Source organism: Epinephelus fuscoguttatus, linkage group LG18, assembly GCF_011397635.1.
Source record: "Epinephelus fuscoguttatus linkage group LG18, E.fuscoguttatus.final_Chr_v1".
Classification (NCBI taxonomy): domain Eukaryota; kingdom Metazoa; phylum Chordata; class Actinopteri; order Perciformes; family Serranidae; genus Epinephelus; species Epinephelus fuscoguttatus.
In genome coordinates, this window is record NC_064769.1 from 10,380,416 (window position 1) to 10,402,275 (window position 21,860).

Sequence of the window (21,860 nt, forward strand, 5' to 3'; positions counted from 1 at the left end):
CCAAAACCACTATACAGCCGAATCAACATCTCTCAGAAGCAGTCTCAACAAAAACCGAAGATCACGAAGGTAGACTTTGTTTTAGGACTGCTGTATGAGTCGCATTAGTTTTAGCGAGGCATACCTAATAATTGGCAACTGAGTGTTTGTTCCTGCAGTGTCGAGCGCTAATGTAAACGTTTTTTTTCTGCTGGACTGCAGTTTTCCCACAGATAAGATCAAGTCAGTGGGGAAGCTGGGAACTGCAATCTGTCCCAGCTGGATTTAGGCGTACAGCAATCCAGATGTTGTGATCCAGATGATAATGAATTATTACAGATTCAAGTAGAGAATTTACAGCTGTGTATTTCACTTTCAGTGTAACCATAATGTCACTTCTGAATTGTATACTGTGGTGCTACAGTCAATGATATATTTTAAAACACCCAAAGCATTTTTTCCAAAGCATATAATAATAAATCCCTATATTTGTAGTCACATTTGTCTGCATTATCTTGTCAAAGGTTTATGCCATGCTTCACTGTCAGAACACACTACCGCCATACATTATAGGTTGAGGAATGGGACGTAGACTTCAGTAGCCCCAGGGAAGATGGAGTTTCCACCATGGATAATTAAGAGAATTTCCCTAACTCATGTCAGATGTTTGTCTTTCGCCCCCTTATTCCCTCTGTTATTCCTTTACTGTGTCAGCAAGCCCTGAAGTGTGCCCTCAGCACTTTTTCATGTAGATTTCAGCAAATGGCCAAGCCAAGTGCTCAGAATCCACGTCTGTTAGATGAAGTGAGCCCGCTCTGGTTTCCACCACCCCCAAATGAATGGGAAATGTGAATATGGTGTCCTCAGAGACGTGGAATTAAAATCTTATACAGAGGGGAGTGCGACAGGGGCTGGGAGGCTGAGGGTGGAGATGACAGAGAGGCCTAGATGGGATCTGAAAAAACAGGGAAGAGGCAAAGAGGTGAGGGAATGGTTAAGGTGCTGTGCAGTGGATAAGTGGGGTGGCAGACGGGCTTGTTGCTCTTGGCAGCCGCTCTGAGCGTTGGGATTGAGCTACAGTCTGGAGGGGAAAGTGTATGTGGGTGAAATGTTCTTGATGTCTGGTGAAGGTTTACTTCTGTAAATTTGTTGAAGTGGGATTTCTCTGCAGGCATGTGTGTGTTTTTGAACATGTATGTCTGCACACATGATGACAAAGTGTATCTGGTTTGTTTATATGTCCATGTGTGTTTTTTGTGTGTGTATCCGTGCTGATTTATGGCCTCTGTGCGGCGGGCTGACCTCTGCAATGTGTTGTTTGGTTTTCGCGGTCAGGTTGGAGTATGCCCAGGCGCTGGGACTGCGAGTGTGCCGGTGTGGGCTGGCAGTGGGACCAAGGCCTGGCTCAGAGCTCAGGGGTGACTGTGTAAATATGTTGTGAAAGTAGCTCGCCTTAAAATGCAGCCAGAGCTCGGACCTCCCAGAGTCTTATCCTGCTCTGTGGGGCCCTCCTACCCAATTTTTTCCTTTGCTGACATATAATCCAGAGAAAAAAATATGAGAAACCAGACTTGAGTTTTTCTCCTTCATGTTGTTTTCTTGGAAGCATAAAAGGTAAACAGGGCCATTATCAGGTGTCCCTGGGGACATAAACTGATCAGCATGGGGTCGCCTGACATCATCTCAAGACCGTATTTGAATTAAAGTAAGCCTTTGTTGGGTGGCCTTCACCTCATGCATAAAGTATGTATGTATAAGACAGAGAGGAAGACAGCATATGGGCATGCAGTAATTTTGTTAAAGTTTTAGCCACTTGTGTAGCAATAATTTACCACATTCATTAGCTGTCCATTGTGTCCCGATGATTTTGAAATCGCACCACTATTGCTTTCCATCACATGCATCATATCTTTGAATTCAGAGGAGGGAACACAATGAACTCGGTCCACCCCTGCATGATTGTGGGTCAGGTTCAGACAGAGATGAATGTTTGGCTTCGTGCTCACTAGAGCACTCTCCTGCCCCCACCTGGACACAACCAGAACATCCAGGCAGGGATTCATGTGTGTGGGCCGAACAGGGTGAGGTTCGGGAATAAAAGCCAAGAAGTTGATGTGACATTTTAGTAAATAAAATACAGAAAAAATAGACAAATCTGAACATTTATACACGCTATTGATCAGTCTTTGTACTGTAATCTCATCTTGTAAACTGCAGCCCTGTAATTATTGACAGGTTCACGTGCATGTTTAATGTGCACGTGCTGCAAGTGTCTTCAGCAGTGTCTTAAACACAAAGTATGTGAGGCAACTTGGCTGTTGCTCACAGCCACAGGCAGTGGCTTTTCCACCAGAGCTCTGGCCAGAAGAAGAGTCATATTTCAGCTGAGTCCAGGGAGATGCTGACAGCAGCAGCCCTGTTATTGTCTGAAAATTCTGCCTTAAGCACCACTCTGATGTGCCACATGATGCTCCAGAGTGAAAAATGTCGCTGTCCCCTCTCAAATATGAAAGCTGATTGCATGTCTTTTATGGTTCCCTCAGGGCTTTGGGTGTGATTGTGTGATTCCAGGTTTTTTTCTCCCTTTGGTATGTTCTATTTGGGTGTGGGGTTGGTGGTTCTTGTGTGTCTGTGTTTGCATGTGTTGCTGTATATTAATCATTTTACATATATTTCCATCTGCGTTTGTGTCATGCATCAGTTCTGGTTGATGTGACTGGAAGTGAGGAATAAGCTATAATTTCCTGTTCTTTTTAAGTGTTGGGTTTAACCAATCAGCATTATCAAACTCTGAATCCCTGACTCTGCACATACAGAAGTTGCAGTGTGGTTTTCTGCCATCAAAATATAGAGAAGTAGCCTCCATATACAGTAATGGAGTAAATATCTCATGCTTTAATAGGCTGCTGGACTGAGTTGACCATTCAGCGCCAGAATTCTAAATGAGAAGTTTGGCATTAGCATACAGCTGGAGTACAGTATAGGAATATTTACTGCTTCCCTACATCTGTAAAACAGCAGCTTATATAACGTTTGGCACCCCAATCTGTCGAGCGACGTGTGGTGAAAAGAGCAGCTCCACCTCAAAGAAAGGAAATCAGAACCAGCTTTAGAGGTTGTCACGGTGGATCAAGACTTTGACAATAGTTTTACTGTGAAGGTGTACAGTTTCATGGGAACGCGTGTACTGTATGCCTTTTATATCAACACAGAAATAATTTATGTGTAGAGATGGAGGGTGAAAAGCTATTAAGTGTCATTTTGTGAGGTACTCTATCAAATATACATTTTGTGTATAGCTGCAGTTTAGTTTCCCATGTTTATACAAAAGCGTGCACATCCAAATAATCATATATAATTATAATTACATAATTATATGTTTATTTGTATGAAATTCTGGCGAAATAATTAAAGTCAGTCAATTTACTACTCACAGGGAGTACTGCACAGCCTGTTAACAGATTGGTTTAATGTTTTCTGTAGCACTGGAAAAGCTTTGTCAAGTCTGAGAAAATAACCCTCTGATGATGATCGTTGTGATGCCATCTAGGTGATATTGGATTTTGAGTCTCTAGATTTGTAACAGAAAGTTTGCGTTACAAACAGGTGTGAGGTAGAGGTGTAAAAAATATTATGATTCTGCAATTTCTAACAATGCCTTTAAAAATATCTACGTTAGATGCTAGTACAATTTAAAGTTTTAATTAAAAGATAAACATGACAACAATGACTTCTCTTGGTTAGTAGCAGAGAACAGCAGAATGACTGCAGTAAACACTGACAATAAGAGAGGGCAAGGAAACTCAGCTGCTCAGAAAAATGAGTATTAAAACTCTTTCAGTTATTCAGAATCGATATGTATCCATAAATCAATATTTACACTATTCCATACTACTATACTGTACTATGTATACTATAGTATCAGCATCAGTTTGCAAATAAAGCAGTGATGTGATGTTGGATATGACAGTGACTGCGATTATTACAAATGCAAGTCTGACTGTTGATGTGATTGCATAAAAATAGTAAACTTTTTCATGCATATGGTGCTGTGTTCTTTATACTATGACGCTTTTCCTAAACTTAGAAAACAATGAAAATGTATGAACTTGCTGAAAGTATTGCAATATATCACAATATATTGAATAGTAATCCCTGTATCGTGATACATATCTTATTGCCACAGTCTTGGCAATGCATAGCCCTAGTGTGCAGGTTGATAGATGTCAGCAATAACAAGGCAGTGAGGGTCTAATGAAGACATGCTATGAAGCTGCATTATAGGAAATGTAGGATCCAGAGTTTTTGGAGCTTCAGCCACACTAAAGGCTAGAAATGATTGATTCTGATCATTCTTTTTTCCTTCCCCATTTTCCAGGCTTAATCAAAGTGCATTTTTTTGTTGTTAGAATGCCTCTTAAAGCGAAAGATGCTGGTTTCCAACTTTTCTTTGCCTGTCCATCTGCATTTGGTTTTGTGCAGAGCTTAGTTCTTGGCCTCCCTTTTTTATAGTTCAGAACATTTAACACAGAATAAAACCTCAGAAGGCTGGAACTGTTTGTGCTGAATGGTCCAACACGTATGAGCCCAGCTCAGCTCAGCTCAGCTCAGCTCAGGTCCGCATTCCCTATCGAGCTTCTTCTCATCCTTTTTTTCCCCTTCTCGCATGCCTTTGGCCATAGAGTTGGGAGAAATCAAAAGCAGCCACCAGCTTTTCCAGCCTTAATAAGATCCTTATAACAGCATACTTTTCTCTCCAGGCATGCACACGCTTCTTTCTCTCTCTGTGTACATGTCACACATCATTAAACACACTCTGCCACGGTGCTCTCAGTGCTGCGAGGATGTTCTCATTAATGCCTAGGTGTATGATTAATTATCTCATCTTAGTACAATTAGGATCACACCACTTGTGGTCAGGATCTTGCCTGACATTCCCCTGACTGCTCTGGGAGATGGAGAAAGGGATAAGCAAAAGGAAAGCAGAAGAATGGCATATGAATAAGCAGTTGCAATGCTCCAGACTGCAGGGCTGTTTTGTTGTACAGAGGGCTTATTCCTTATTGAATGTGACCTCATTTCAAACACTGAATTCCCATCATCCCCTTTCAGTGCAGCTGTTACACACAGCCTTGCCAGTATAAGGGAGAGACAGACTGTCAAACTGATACCAAGTAAAGGCTCCTTACAGATCCTGACTTTTAACAAATGACTCAGGGGTAGCCATTTGAAAGTTTCCTGGGAGCTCTGAGTTCATAGTTGGGAGAGTTGTGTAATGGCTACTCCAGCCACTCTGTCTTGGAGGAAGTTCTGGGATTTGTTTTCCTGCATCCACCATAAACCCCACTGATAGCTTAAGCCAAGGACAGAGCAGGAAACATCATCTTGTGGAGTGTTTTGCAAGGGTTATTAAAGGATCTGAGACAGGGAGTTCTGTGTGGTGTGTTCGAGTGTAGCAGTGGGACCAGCGCTCCTCAGTCAACTGTCACTGGTTAGACCACAAATGCAATCCATGTATGTTTGTCAGAGAAGATGGCTATCCATGGAGAGTTTCAGCTGGAAAGACATGTTGAGAGGTTTCAAATTTTAGGCAATTGGACATAATTAGAAACACTTCATCCTCTGTGGCGGTCCGTTCCCATAGTTGCGTTGCTTCATGGTTCTCATATCCCGCCCCCCTGAAATATATTTGTTTCAGCTAAGTTGACATTGTGTTTGATTGATGTGGAATGACATCACTGCATTTGGAAGTGTGATTAGGACATGTTTGGATAGATGCAATACAGCGTTTTGGTGCCATGTGCATTCTGTTCCGAAACATGTGGCAAACACACACACCCAGCTCCCTATGTAGCCTGGGGATCCTTCTGAGCCTTCACTCTTTTCCCTCTTGTTCTCTCTTGCTCTTTTTCTATCAATCTCTGCTTCTTCCTCTTCCTCTCTTTCTTAAAATCTCTTGACTTCTGCTACTGTTCCAGCCCCACCAACCCCCACCCCCCCATCCCCCGGCGCCTGAACTCAGCCTATGCAGACACTCCTTGAAGTCAAACGGCTCAGGTCAGCTATCCGCAACTGCAGGTCTGCTCATGTTCTCCATGTCGCACATGCTAAGTTGATCCATTCATCTTACACAATCAGCTCCAAAGCAAAATCACTCATGTCCCATTCAGCTCTGGGGTAGGGCTCATGTATACTGCTCAGAATCTATCATCCTGTTGAAGACTCACTTTGTGGGTGTGTGAGCCACTGGTTCTGTGTGTTTGTTTGTGTCATAGTCCACAGCTACATGAAGTCACTTGTTCCATGTTCTCTTGTAACTCCACTCTTGTTTGCTGTAAGCTTTTTTGTCTCACATTCTGGTGCTCAGCTCTGATGCAAAATGACTCTCTTGGACCTGGGACAAAGTTCTTCATCATTTAAGTCAGCCTCAGATTCCCCTGCCTTGACCTAGTTTCAGGACTGCCTGTTCTGCGTGTGATAATGCGGCACACAGATGTTCCCCCTCATCTTTATTTGTTTATATGCTTTCATTTTTTCCCCAGGGGTCACTGAGTGTGAGACCGCTGTCTCCGTTGCTGCCGATTGTTTGCTTGTTTATTTACACGCATGACTTGTAGCTGCGTCCAGTGAGTCTCATGACTTCCTGTTTCTTCTGGTTTCCAGGGAGACATCCAGCAGCTAATGATTGTAGCAGACCATCGTGCTGCCTATGACTACTGTGAGCATTACAGCCCCGATTGTGAAGTGCAAGTGCCCGACCAGCCTCAGAACCAGGACCCCAACACAGATGAATATGTAAGTAACAAGACCTTTCTTGAGTTATTATAATGTCTTCCTTTTAACTAAAGGCAATTACACTGTCCATTATTAGAGGTCATGTTGAGGTATTTTGGCATTGTAGCAACCAGCAAGAGAAGTGTTCTCATGGCTGACCTTACAAAAGGAAGTTCATTTCCCTTAATCCATAATTGTCTCTAATACTCAAATCAGATCTCAGTTGGATCCTGTGCTGAAAAGAGCCTCTTGGCTTATACAAGAGAACTGCACTCTGCCAGAGGAAAGTGCTGACTGGGAAGAACAGGGTTATCAGGCTATGCAGTTAGTTAATAATGTTCAGGAATGATGCGGTGCCTGCCTAAGCCTGCATCCCTGCACTGTGCTGTTTTCCGCACTGAATACCAATACACTGCATGCTGATTAAAGGCGTGTCAGACAAGTGTTAAAAGATGGACAGGAAGTCCTTCCTCTTGACCTTTTCCTTGCCCCAGGGCCTGTCAGTATACCTGCGAGGTACACAAAAACTTGACCTGTGTTTTATTTTTCTGTCAAGATGTGTGAGAGATTCATTAAGAGAGCAGCGGAAAAGTAATTTGTCATTCAGTCGTAACAAGTTGCAACAGGGAGATGCAGCATGAGGTTTGCGCGAGTAGAAGGCATTCCTGTGTGCCTCTGATCGATGGACAATCTGTCGCACATATATCAGCCAGAGCCAGCAGCAACACAGCAGTGGATCATGTTTGGAAATCGTGTTTTTTAATAATTGATAGTTTTTCTCTCTCAGTTACACTCCCTCTCAGTGTTGGTGTCACGTTTATCTCCTTTAGAACACAGAGGAGGACAGCTACTATTATGAATACCCTTACTATGAGGACGTGGACGGAAAGCCTTTTGATTCGACATCTGATACTGAGACAACCACAAAAGAAGTCACGGTAGTCTACCAATACGTTTTGCCACTTCTTATATTGATGTAAATACAGCTATATTACTTTTACCAAACTAACTGACAATTGTATCTTTTTTACATTATAGGTAACAGATGGAGACAGTGAGGCGACCACAGTGGAGGAGATTTTGAAGGGCGGCTCTGGTGCCACCGGCGACAAAATTTTGACCTCCATCTCCACCGGCTCGTCCTCTGGCTCATCCTCCAGCTCATCCTCTGGCTCATCCACTGGCTCATCCACTGGCTCTTCCTCTAGCTCTTCCTCTAGCTCTTCAGGTACTGCCACTGGTGGTGGAGACGCCTACGGAGAGGAGACCAGCCCTTACGACGGCTATGACGGCTATGGTAACTACGAGACCTACTACGACGAGTCCACGGCCTCGCCCGACGGGGACACCTCTCGACGTGTCACCATCACCAGCACCAGCATCGGCACTGGGGGAGAGCTGGATCTGGGAGCAGGGGGAAAGATTGATTTGGGTACAGGGACTGGAATCGAAAGGCGGGTCATCACCAGCGGAGGAGGAGGAGGAGGAGGAGGATCTACATTAACCATCACCAGCAATAAGACATCAGTAAGTTGATATTAATTACACCGACATCCGCGCCTAATTGTTGTGGCCGTGACCTGTAGGTCTAATAGATGTATTGATATACTGTCAAATAACATTTTAAATTCTGTTCTTTACTTAGCTGCACTTGTGTGTGGGATGCATAAGCAGGACCTATCCTCATGTTATAATCCACCAATCCACATGGGGGAAGCAAAGCCAATGTGGATGTGTTTAAAAATGCCACCAGGAAGGAATAAATGCTTTCATAAAAATCTCCATCATCGCAGCTGTGACGATTAGTTGATTAATCGGTTGACAGAACTGACAGATCCACCACTATTTTTGATGATAATTGATCAAACTGTGACAGTAAACTCAATGTCTTTGGGTTTGTGGGCAGTTCATCAGGCAAAGCAATTTGAGGACGTTACCTCGGGTTTTAATGTTTCAGATTTCCAGTTGTATTTTCTAGTATTTTCTTAAATTTTACAGATAAAACTAAATAATTATCAGCAGATTTATCTGCAGTAAAGTGTATAAGTAATCATTAGTTGCAGCATTAGTGTGCTACATGTATGTTTTAATAGGTCATGTTCTTGCATTTCTTGGTTAATGGTTTTTGCAGGAGGTATCCTGTTCATCGTCAGTTGCTTCTAACTGCTGCAAATTTCACTTTATAAACTTTATCTGTGTTTTTATAGGTAGGAGGTGCCTATGATGACTACGGAGATGAATATGATTACAACGTGGACCTTTACACTGGTGGAGCTGGTGGCAGCAGCAGTAGTTCAGTTCACATTGCCGGTGGTGCTGGTGGTGGAGGCAGTAGCAGCACAATTGATATCAGTGGTGGTGGAGGAGGCAGCAGCAGTACAGTCCACATTGGAGGTGGAGGCAGCAGCAGCAGCAGTTCTACCATCACCACTGGGGGCGGATCTGCTGGAGGTGGTTCTGTCTCTGTGGGAGGATCCTCCACCACTGGAGGTGGATCTGCCACTGCTGGCACCGGAGCAGGGGGATCCATTGCCACTGGAACGGGCCTGGGCTTGGATGGTGATGGTGACTACACAGATCTGGAAGGGTTCAAGGAGGAGCACCTCACCGACTATGGCGATTTAGATGTCTATGCCTATGGAGATTATGATGAGAAAGAGGACAAAGTGCTGCCTGCTGAGACCGATGAGTACTATGGACAGGTAAAAAAAAAAAAAAAGGAAGGACGTCCTGGCAAAGAGATGATGTAGCAGATGAAGGGGATAGCGTGGTGAGGGTGTTGAAGATGAGGATTGGCTGATCATGTTTGTGTGTTTGGTGTGTAGGTCGATGGAGCTCGTGGCGAGAAAGGACAGAAGGGAGAGCCTGCTGTTATTGAGCCTGTGAGTATCACTATTTGAACAACATACTTGGGCGACAGATGTAGGCTGCGTGCGGTGTGCGCACATGGGTGTATGCGTGGATGTTTATGTTTGCCAGTACGTATGTATGATCCACATCTAAACACAATCCATCCCTCACTTCTGAATGAGAATCCTGAGGCCAAACACACTGAGCAGGGCCCACCAGACCTTTCTCATAGTATCCTTGGGCAAGGCCTTGCTGCTGACTGGCCATCAGGACTACAGCATAAACATTTGGAGAACGGCCATGCAGGGATTGTCAATAATCTCTAAACACAGTGTGGGTAGTGTGTAAACACAGGGGGAGATGGAGGGAGGAGGAGAACAAAAGAGAGTAGGGAGGACTTTTCCTGCCTCTCTGCCAAAAACCATAGCTTGTTTTAAATGCAAACAGGTGGAATACTTTCAACCTGGATTCAGATATTCATACAGTATATATACTGTTTTTGTATGTTTGCAAAAGGAACATAAGACACAGACAGAGTTTATAACTCCAATTCAGCCACAGCTGTTTCACTTCAAACAAATGTCACTGAACTCCACTGAGTATACATGCCCCTGTCACTGAGCGTCTTTATGTTTATAGGTGAGAGCAGAAAGAAGTGTGTGTCTGAGTCCACTTCCTAGAAGACTGTTGAGTGTCTGTGTAACATAGACTGTATAAAAATGATTATCATAGTCACCATGACGTCACCCATTCGTTTTTGGACTCCCGTTATGAATAGGCCTTCAAGAAGTGTGCCCAAGCCAATTTTCATAGTGGCAAAAGTGTAAACAGTGTATACATCACATGATGCTCAGTGGATAAATCTTTTTGAGCTTCAAACTCCCAGCAAAATCACTATCACAATTTGATCCATTCGATGTGATAACATTTCAAAAGTCAAGAAGAGCTGCACGACTGAATCATGTTATTTGCAATCAAGTTAGCGGAGCGCTAAACCAGAAATAGCCGGCTAATGGCCAATGGCAGTGTTGATCATCTGGGTATACACGGCAGTTTAACTTTTTTGGTTTCACACACCACTGACCACCTTTCATAGGAGTGAGCGAGGCCCCGCCTCTAACACTCTATCCAGTTATCTGCCTACATCCAGGTTTTTTTAAGCCTCAAGTTTGGCAATTTGACTGTCGCCTGTAGCCAGAAGTGACTGTATTTGTATGAGAGCTGCTGCTAGCTTAGTTAGCATGGTGCATTTACTGTCTATGGTTAATTGTGATGATGCTAAAGCTAATTTGCTAATGTAAAACACCAAACCTTTAAAACAAAATGTATTTGACTGAAAAACGGAACATCCGACTCCTTAGAGGGTCTGTTAGTACATCCTGAACAAGATGTTTACTTTTCTTTTTAGACAACCAAAATATTACAGTTAACTTTCATGAACTCAAAACACACTGACATAGTGACAGCTCCAACTACGTGTGAAGTCTTTTTTTTTTTTTTTTTTTTTACCAGGCTGTAAACATGTTTATTTCTGCTGAAAAGTTGTCCATTTTAACATAATGGCCTATGGGGATTGACTCCCTTTTGGAGCCAGCCTCAAGTGGCCATTAGAGGAACTGCATTTTTGGCACTTCTGCAGTGACCTAATCTTTCTAGCGCTGGAAGTTATTACCAACCAAATTTGTGTACACATCACCTCCCAATGTGTCTTGTCTCTTGTAAACATGCAAAAAGCTGAGCATCACACACAAACATGAAAACATGTACTCTTTTTTCCCAAGGTCTAGCCCCTTTCCCAACACACACACACACACACACTGCAGGCGAGACACGGGCATAACCTGGGGAGTGTCAAAGATCTGTTGCAATAATTTGATGTACTCTTTGAAAATGCTTGGGGGTTGATAAAAGAACATCACATATTTCAAGTATATTTGGATAACGTGTGGGTTTCTGCCCTCATCACAGAGCAGGAAGGCAAAATGTTACCACAAAGGCAAACAAAGCAATATCTCTGCAGCCACAGAGCTGCAACAGTGCAACTGCGAGTCAGATGTTTGTAAGTGGTCCACACCAAATTGCTTGCGATTTTTAGCTAAAAGTATATATGATGGAAATTCAATAATTACAGTGAATGTATATCAGAGCACACGTGTATAAACTACCTTTATATCGCATGCATGACCAAATATTTCATCTGACAGGGCGAACAAATTAATTATCGCTTCATTTTCATCAGTGCTTCCCTCAGCTTGTCCAGGTAGGAGAGCACCTCAGGGCGTCACTGCCTTTCTGTCTCTGCGGTCATTCACCCTCCTTTTCTCTGTGGATTTGATTGCAAGCATAACCAAAATGACAGGCAGGAATGTACATTAAGTTAGCAAAGACTCTTAGATGGAAGGTTGATAGGCAGGTGTGTTGAGACATGTATTCATGTACATTTACCTCCTTTAACTAAAGCTATGTGTTAATGAACACATGAAACGCTTGTGGGCGCATCTGTACACTGTGGGATCATGGCAGACAGACATACTGATGAATGAGGCCATGAGTGGTAACTGATGATTTCTGTGCTTGTGTGTTTTTAGGGGATGTTAGTGGAGGGTCCGCCTGGGCCTGAAGGGCCAACAGTAAGTATATTTGTCTCAAATTCTGTCTATTTACTTCCTCTCTTTGGTCTCTCTTTCATGTACTACTCTTGTCACTGTCATTTTTTTGTGTTTATAAATAAAAACTGATAATAGTTTATGTCACCCATTCTTCTAGTCTGTGCATGCTGTGTCCTTAGGATAGGAAAATTCACATTTTAGTGCTTTACTGTGAAAAATCCCCTGCTGCCCGATTTGTAATGCAAAGGGAGTGGCCAAATCAGTTCCCCCCGAAGAGATATGGACTTGCCCAGATGTTAAAGAACTTAATTATTTATCTAGGACGACTTTTTCCAGCACAGTTGCTCTTGACACCCTGCAGATGGAGTCCCACAGAGGCCAGCCGTTCAAGCGCTGAGCTATAGACAAATAAAGAGCGCCTCACAAAGGATTTACAACTCAACAAGCTGTCCCATATTGCCTCATGCATTCCTTTCTCCCATGTGTGACCACTTTGCAAGATGAAGGCGAGAAGTTTTAGTGGAGCAAATATGACTGTGTCTTTGTGATGCATTATGTATGTATGATGTGTGTAAAATGAAATCTTTTGCTCAACATAGGGTCTCCCCGGACCCCCAGGTGCTTCTGGCCCACCAGGCGGCCCTGGAGATACTGGAGAGAGGGTGTGTATAAATTGCATATGTCACACTGATTTTCAAAGCTGTAGAAATACAGAATGTAACTATATTTCTGTCTGCGTGTTTGCTCACGTTTGTGTTACTTCCTGTCTAAGGGTCCTCCGGGTCGCCCTGGTCTTCCTGGTGCTGATGGTCTGCCAGGACCCCCTGGAACTGTCCTGATGCTGCCAGTAAGTAAATTACAGCTGTAAAAAAAAAAAGGAGTTTAAATATTAAGTGCTGTGTGTTTTCATGTTTACCCCCACTGTGGGCGCTAAAACATTTTCCATGTTGCACTATATCCTTGTTTAGCCTTGTTTAAAGCCAAGTATGATGTATCTTACTCTGTTTTATCAATAACTCTGACATGTGGTTTACACAGTGTAGTGGAGTGAAGGGGGTTTCCTTTGTAACAGTTTTTGATGGGCCTGTCCTTTACAAATATTTTGCAATGTAAATCTGTGCTTTAGCAACCCCTTGTGGTGTGTTTAGTGAGTGAGCTAGCGCCCCTCTCTATCACCCCTCAGTTGTTTTGACTACATAAACTCAGACTTTCTCTACTTGCATAGTTTTAACTTATTCCACATTCTTCAGCTAAAATTTAAGCTATCCTATCATGTGTCCTTCCAGGAAGTCGTCTAGGTATAGACAGGAGGCAAAGCAACACTGTCGGTTCTCACTGTAGCTTCAGCTGCGTCCAGTGATTCAACTGCGACACTTACACACAGCCGCGCTAACGACTTCCTGTGCACCTTTTTTACTTTCTTTTTCTTGTACTTGGAAGATGTCTGATCCTGCCGCTGTTGGACCTGATTAGTTGTACAGATGTGAAGTTGTGGTTTCAGGGGTCCACAGAGCTGTGTCTCTGTCTGGACAGGAACTCAAGCCCTTCTGGCGTATCCACTGGCAGAAAGCACGGCTTGAAATCTGATCCTTGAGCTCCGAGGCTAATGGGAAACATGCATTGTTGTTTCACTCTTCTTTCACCAGAGGACTCAGTGTTAAAATTGTGGAATCAATAAAACAGGGTTAACTGGTGAATCTTAACACTATGTTTTTGCTTAAATGCTCCAATGACTTGTAATGCATCTTCTTTTCATTTTCTGTGGATAGTCTGCTCTACCATGAGTTGGCGGTGTGTAAAAAAAAAAAAAAAAATGTAGTTCCCATCAGAGCATTTTCTGTCTCTGTCTGGCCTCGCTAGATGACAGTTTGATGTAGCAGAACATTTTGTTCAAGGTCCGATGATGCATAGAAATGCATATTGGGGAAGGAATGACGAAAAGCGTGAAACTAGATGAAGAGAGAAAGAATCAAAGACAAACCGAAAGGATCATAGATTGGCAGGCAGGAAAAAACGAAATAGCTGCATATATTTGATTGTGACTGAGATAGCAAAGGGAAGGGCCAATATTTAATCAAGCTCAGCAGAAATTTAGTCTGAAGAAGAAACCGTGGGATTTGCACAGTGCTTTTGAAAAGTTTTTGCTCCGGATAAATTTGGTTTATGCTGGGTGAGCTGCAGTAGATCTGACTCAGTCCTGATGTTCTGAATCAACTGTTTGTATTTTCTTCTTGGTAACACTGTTTCTGTGATGGTAACAGTCCTGCTCAGTATTTCACTGTTGTGTTGCCGTGCATCTGTAAACCACCCGACAGTCACCCTCCTGAGGACTGTGCTGTGTATCCCAACCCGAGATGCTTGGCCCAAACAAACCTGTGTTGGATATTCACCTATGGCTGCAGTGCCGGCTTATCACCACCAGATGCCACTAGAATTCGAAGCCTGCAGCTTGTAGAGGCAGCCTTCGACGGTGCTGGTTTGACAGCTGGAGGCTGATACTTAGTTCCACATCTGTTGCAAAGTTTCTAGGCAGGGACATCCTATTAAAGAAATATTGAACACGTTGTTGGGAATAGATTTCAACTAAAATATTTATTTTGCCGCAAGAAGCTTTAGTTATTCCACATTTTTCTCAGCTAGGACTTTTGTGTTTTGCCAGTGCCTCCTGTGTGCGCCTCACCAATCTCACCAATCTGTGATTCCCTCCATAGTTCAGATTCAGCGCTGGAGGTGACTCGGGACAGAAGGGACCTGCTGTATCAGCACAGGAGGCCCAGATGCAAGCCATCATGCAGCAGGCTAGGGTAACAGTTCACACATAAACACACTGCAGTAGTCAGTATCACACTGTATGTAGAAATGTATGTTTTTTCCCCCTCCATTCTCAAACTTGCTTCTCCTGTTGAAATACGTTGAAATATGTTTAGTGAATGTTTTTATTTCATTCCCTACTGCCATAATTGCATTGATTGTTTTAAACCTATTTTTTTCCTTTCCCTCTTTATTTTCATCAGTATTGCATTTTTGTGTTTCAGTGTTACATTTTATTTCCCTGTGGTTGCTCACAAGCATGCATTATTCATATACAATTACACAGAACACATGAACAGACACAAATACACTTACAGCACACACACACACGCACGCAAATCGCTAAATCCATGGTATATTTAATCACACATCTGCTACATGCACAACAGCTTTGAATATTTTATCATTGATATATTTTTATTTTCATCTTATCGCTAATCTTTTCCTTCCTGTGTTCAGCTGGCCATGCGCGGCCCTACAGGTCCAATGGGTTTGACTGGCAGACCCGGCCCTCTGGTACGTGTTTAGAATCACCTCACGGCAGGCAGACTCAAAATCAATACATTTTATTCCAAAATTTTGATCAGCAGCTATTGTAGTACACAAAATGAATACACAAACAGTTTGTAGCTGATTTAAAAGCTAGTATTGGTTCAGTATCCATTAAATCTTCTATTCGTTTTTCCTCTCAGGGTCCTCCAGGTGTAGCGGGACTGAAGGGAGAGTCTGGAGAGGCAGGTCCTCAGGTAAGATATAAGAATGTGAAATTCAGTTTTTAAAATTGATCAGAAACAACTAAATCAAAGTAAATTTCATCTTAAAACTTGTTATCCTAATCACACATACACACGTATATATTGTTAAACCATTGTAGTTCTAACACATTATTGTTGTTGCCCTTTAAAGCAAAGCGGTATGCATCTTCTCTTGTGTTAGTATGATATTTCTAAGTTGGAACATTAAAGAAATGCTTCTGAGTAATGTAAGTGTTTTTGCTTCAGGGACCACGTGGACCTATGGGATCTACTGGACCCCCTGGAAAACCTGGCAGAAGGGTAAGTGGAGTTCAGAACAGCAAAGCACGCAACATATTACTTTCTGATACTGATTTAAAAGCCAGGCATCTTCTTGTCTTCATAGTACATTCACAGCAATGTCTGATGTGTTATGTAACTGTTGTTATTTTTACAGGGTCGTTCTGGAGCCGACGGTGCCAGGGGCATGCCGGGACAGTCTGGACCCAAAGTACCTAGTCTACCATATTCATAATGCACTTCAATACACCACATTTCATAATGCCAGTTTAAAAGTGTGTTTTTGAATCCCGTACAAGAGGCATGCAACCTGATTTTTCTTTGCTCTTCAGGGAGACAGAGGGTTTGATGGCCTGGCTGGACTTCCTGGTGAAAAAGGACACAGAGTAAGTCCTTTTGTGCTGCTATTAAAAGTGTGTTTGTATGGTGTGCATGTGTGTGTAGTCATTTTGATGTGTGCCACTGTTAAATCTAAATGTTTGTTGTCGTAGGGTGAACCTGGCCCGTCTGGACCTCCTGGCAGTCCTGGAGAGGATGGAGAAAGGGTAATGGAGAAAAATCACAATTTCACAGCTCTCTCTTTTTAGTTTTTCCTTTGTTTTCAAAGAAATAAATGGTGAATGCTTGTGTCTGATGTATCTCACCCCTTACCTGTTAATGTTACACTGCAGAAAGACAGAAATTACTCTGAACTGAACTTCCTCTTACTAAACTTACCTTTTGTGTCAGCACCTGAATTTCACTTCCACCTGCCCTCCCCCCTCTCTCTCAGTTTCCTCCTTAATATTCCTTGATCTCTGCACACCTTCATCTGCTTCAAATGTCCCTCACCACCCTCATTACCCACAGCTGATGCAACCTGATCCCCTCTTTCCCAGCTTTTTCTTTGTGTCTTCCCATTATCTCTCGATCCTTGTAACACACACACACACACACACACACACACACACACACACACACTTTCCCCTCCATTACCATTCACTGTCTGTTCCACATTCTGACCTGCTCTCTCTCTTTCCCAGGGAGATGATGGAGAGATCGGACCTAGGGGACTTCCTGGTGAACCAGTGAGTGATCGCATGCATTACCATTCGGTCTCAACACTGAGAGATAGTATGATAGAGCTGAGAGGGCCTGCTCTCGTCATGTCATATTGTTAGCAAAAACCAAATGATGTGAAGATATTGTATATCATCTGCAGAGTGCAGCCGCCGTTTGTATTCATAGAAATGGAGATTTATTTTTTAGCATTATATTGCTGGAAAGTGTACGCTGATGAGGCTTTGCTCGTGCCTCATCTGTACAAGAGAAGCTTTGGAGGTGAGAAATGCAGGCAGCTCACATCAAGCTTGTTATAATAGCCTCCCACTCTCTCAGGCAGGATATTCCCCACGGAGAGGGGGGGGGGAGACAGGGAAGGAGAGACCGCTAGATATCTGCTGTTATGACTTAATTTGTCCACCAGGGTGTGCTACATCAGTTTGAAGGACAATGGGTCTTGTTAGGTAACTGTAGCTGTGAGGCAAAGCACAGAAATTCAAAGCAGTGTTTGATAGGCATAGCTGTGGGGAATTAATGTGTAGTAAAGAAAAAAAAGAAGGGGTTTCAGCTTTCCCTCACAATCTGACTCAGTAGAATATCCTCAAGGACATTTGGGAAGTCAGGTTGTTTCCAGAAGTATAATTTTGAAACTTGATTTAGCTGAACGTGTTTAATAATTCAACAATTCTTTCACAGGTGTGATATCGTTCTCAATCTCATTTCCCCTTCTTTTTCTCCCCAGGGGCCCCGTGGTTTGCTGGGACCAAAAGGACCCCAGGGACCTCCTGGACCCCCTGTGAGTCCCCTTTACCTTCCTCTCACCTTTTCATATCCATGCTGTTATAGTAGATTTACTGTTTGGAGAGCAGATTCATTTTTTTCACCGTCTCAAAGAACAGAAGACACTGCAAACAACACCCACAGGGAAATACAAAACTCAATATATTTCAGACAGCATACACAAAGAGTGGCATACGTTATTGAGTTTAACTTCAGCGTTTCAGACAAATGTCTACAGCGGAGCAAAGTATAATCTTAATGTTTATATTGTCTCAACAGATTTAATTTAACATGGACAGTGAACATCAATCAAGTAGCTTATTTTGAACTGATATCCCTGTGCAGGATGTAGAGATACCACGAACAATAAATCACTCATTCAGATTCACAAGATGCAGATGCAAAAACCAGGGTGTGGTTTTTAAATCTGTCTTCAGCTCAGAGAGAGATTTAACAGCTAAAAGTGCATTCAGTGTATTGCATATTTGCTGGCCTGCATTGATATGTGCTAAATGTTGTGTTCATGTCATCTGCTGTAGGGTGTTACTGGAATGGATGGCCACCCTGGACCCAAAGGAAACATAGTAAGTGAGGCTGGAATTGATTCAATTGCAAATTTCTCAGACACAACACACACACAGCTGTCACAGAGTCTAAAAATGCACCATTTTAATCTCTTTATTTTATCCTTAAATCCATGATAGTGCCTATGAGCCCTCTCTCTCTCTCTTACACTTACACCCAAACACACACACACACACAGCAGTACAATCAGAGGATACTTAGCAGATAATGAAGAATAGACGGGCTGTGTTTAGATTCATTTGAGCAGTCCACTATGGCCAGTTGTATCATTCCAGGTCAATTTCTCGTAGCGCCTGACCATAATGAGAGAATACCTGGCCCGAGCAGCTCGTCTCGTCTGTTGGGAATGTTCCAACTAGGTAGAGATGGAAGATCAACAGCTTTCCCTAGACTCTTGGACCGGGGCAACATAATTGATTGCCAGTTATCTGAGATGGAAAGTGTTTTGTGTTTGTGGTTCAGCAGGATCTGTCATTAGGAAAGTACGTGTGAGAATGTGTACTCTGTATGTGTGTGTGTGTGTGTGTGTCCTCTACCTTGAGCTAGAGCAAGATATTGTGCTATTTGCCTGTTAAGGTATAACTCAAGTCAAGTCAATTTTAGTTATATTGCCCCATATATCCTAAATTACAAATTTGCCTCAGGGGACTAAAACTGTACAGCAGATGAAACCCTCTGTCCTTTTCATCCTCTTGCTTGTAAAAAGGAAAAACACCCACCAAAGACCCTTAGTGGGGGAAAAATGGAGGAAACCTTTGGAAGAGCACCAGTCCCAGGATGTACAGTAGATGTTCTGTCTACAGAATGACCAACATTATAACATTACAGTATAGTCAACCCGGTGACAAAAATGATGAATGAATGTGAACATATACGAAAGATGGATCCAGGAGGTTGTCAGGCAGCTTCCAGGTGTCACCAAAATGCTAGAACCTGAGCCACACTACCTCCAACAGGCAACACAATCACACAGAAGGCAAAACTGAAGTGCCTTATTCACACTAGAGTGCGACTCGGGCTGCATATTTCTGTCCGAACCTGACCTGTGTCCCAAAGCAGTAACCAAGCCCAACCCGAACCCAAAGGCTAAATCATGTAACTACAACTCTGGGTCTGTTCCGTGATGCCATATGGCCCAAAAAGACTTTTCCCATAGACTTACATTGTGAAGGAGACGTCTTGAAATGAGTGGATACATTTTTTGAGCATTACAACACCCACAAAATGACTCATTTCAGCTTGGGAAATGACCCATAGAGTTTAAAGTCTGTAGGAAGTTAACAATTAAATCATTTTGTCCTCATTCAAGTTAGTATAAGGCTAAACCAGAAGTCAACCGCTTGGCTAGCAATAATTAGCCGCTTGACTGGCACAAATTTGAGTGTGTTTGCTCTGTGAGAAGATCTGGGTAATTTTATACCTAGTTATGTCAAACTTTTTTGGCGCTACTGAGCAACTTCCATAAGCATGAACGGAATAAACTCCCATGCTGTATCCAGTTCTCTTTATACATTTGTGGTCTGTACCAACCTGAGTCTGATGCAGTTAATGTAAGATAAAGCACTGAGGTTACGTTAGCGTTCATGCATTTTCTCATAAATAACACACCACAGCATTGAACAAGAAGTAGTCCAACACAGACAGTATGTCCATCATATTTTTTTTATTTTTACACTAAATTTTCAATAAATAAACTTTAAGGCCCATGTCAAGTAGGCTGAAACTGACCCGCACATTTTGCGTAAATATTTGTCCGAACCTGGCCCTGCCTGGCATGAAGGATCTTGTCAGGTCCCATCAGGCTCAGGTTGCATATCCACACTCTAATTCACACAGATAGGAGAATGAAACAAACACACAGACGGAGAGAGAGAAAAGGAGGAGGCTGGTAATAAGGTAATAATGCAGTGATGCGCTGTTGGACAGCTTCTGATTTATTTCTGTTGAGAGCAACATTTCACTTTTAATGGACCATATGGAGCAACAAATCACTCTTACCTTCACATGGGAGGTTTTCCTCAAGTAAATAAAGAGATCAATCTTTGTATTTATAACGAGGTTTCTAAAATTAACTTCATTTTTCTTTAGGGACCTCAAGGAGAGCCAGGACCTCCTGGACAGCAAGGCAACCCAGGTGCCCAGGTCAGTGATGAACAGGTTGTCTGACATTAGATTTTCTTCTCATCCACTGAATAAAATGCCCTGAGTGTTTTGTGTCCTCTTCACAGGGACTTGCAGGGCCCCAAGGACCCATCGGACCTCCAGGAGAGAAGGTAAGCTATCACGTGATCACTAAATAACAATAACGTATTGAGAAGCATGCCATTTCTGCATCTCCACAGAAAAAAAATGCCAGCTTGATAAAATGGTAATAAACACAGGCCCACAATCTATAAAATTGCTGGAAATTGTCTCATTCATTTGCATGAGCTGAAAGCCAAGTTGCTATCTTATTCAGTTCCAAATGCTTATCACACCATTATGCAAACGCGTCCCCATCCCCAACGCAGGACCAAATAGTGCCGAATAGACAGTGCAGACAGATTTTAATCCTGATACATTTTAATCCAATTTTAACTAAATCACATTTGCCAGTTTATATGGAAGGTATTCAGTTTATTATTGAACAGGAATTTGAGAATGAATGATGTGGGTATAATGTGTCTCCTGATTATATATGAAAAATGAGAAGGCTGTGGTATTAGTGAAGCAAAATAGAATGGAACAAGGAGTAGATTGTTTATTTGAAAATATTGGTTCAAAGAAGAAATCAGTGTGTTAGCATGCTGATGTTACAATTTACCTCAAAACACCACCCTGCCTAAGTATAGCATCACAGCTGCTAGCGTGATTCTTAAGCTGCTTTCACACCGTGGCACGGTAACCACCCTGACAACCACTAGCCTGCAAGAGCCTTCCCCAAAAAAGCAAAGGGTTTATAACAGCAACTTCTGTGGCTATGGCTTGTAGCTGCATACTGTAGCAAGAAAATTGCTAAAATTACTAAAGATTTGTACATATTGTTACAATTTACCAGTCATCTGAATTTGGATGCAAATGTTATCCCATGCCAGATTTTTCCTCTGGTTGTCTTATAAGTTGCTACTGCCGTGTTGAACAACTCAGATATTTAGACACAGCTCCTCCATCTTGTCTTCTTTCTGTTTTTGTGACGCCTGCTACTTGATGGGCTAGTGCTAGGTGGCAAACACCAGAAGGTCAGCGTGATGAACTGTGAGCAGCAGAGCAAAATCTGTGCCCTTTCATGTGGGCGGCAAATGCTTCATGCCCCTACTGCCTTGTTCAAAGCCACTTCCTCTCTGCCCCCTTCCCCTCACTGAAACGACTGGAGGTGGCGAGTTACTGCATGGCAGTCTGAAAGGCCCTTTAGTCTTGT

At 42.7% G+C, this 21,860-nt stretch overlaps 1 protein-coding gene across 2 annotated transcripts in view; it reads left to right on the forward strand.

The window, feature by feature from the left end:
• The window catches only part of col5a1 (procollagen, type V, alpha 1), a 91,054-nt gene that overhangs the window by 36,334 nt on the left and 32,860 nt on the right, over positions 1-21,860 (forward strand). For both annotated transcript variants that reach the window (XM_049559963.1, XM_049559964.1), the window contains exons 5-24: positions 6,643-6,774; positions 7,584-7,691; positions 7,792-8,280; positions 8,961-9,455; positions 9,579-9,635; positions 12,192-12,233; positions 12,812-12,874; positions 12,985-13,059; positions 14,924-15,016; positions 15,483-15,539; positions 15,716-15,769; positions 16,025-16,078; positions 16,215-16,268; positions 16,390-16,443; positions 16,549-16,602; positions 17,080-17,124; positions 17,841-17,894; positions 18,418-18,462; positions 20,552-20,605; positions 20,692-20,736. In XM_049559963.1, coding sequence (XP_049415920.1) covers positions 6,643-6,774; positions 7,584-7,691; positions 7,792-8,280; positions 8,961-9,455; positions 9,579-9,635; positions 12,192-12,233; positions 12,812-12,874; positions 12,985-13,059; positions 14,924-15,016; positions 15,483-15,539; positions 15,716-15,769; positions 16,025-16,078; positions 16,215-16,268; positions 16,390-16,443; positions 16,549-16,602; positions 17,080-17,124; positions 17,841-17,894; positions 18,418-18,462; positions 20,552-20,605; positions 20,692-20,736 — 2,124 coding nt within the window. The remainder of the gene's footprint in view (positions 1-6,642; positions 6,775-7,583; positions 7,692-7,791; positions 8,281-8,960; positions 9,456-9,578; positions 9,636-12,191; positions 12,234-12,811; positions 12,875-12,984; positions 13,060-14,923; positions 15,017-15,482; positions 15,540-15,715; positions 15,770-16,024; positions 16,079-16,214; positions 16,269-16,389; positions 16,444-16,548; positions 16,603-17,079; positions 17,125-17,840; positions 17,895-18,417; positions 18,463-20,551; positions 20,606-20,691; positions 20,737-21,860) is intronic.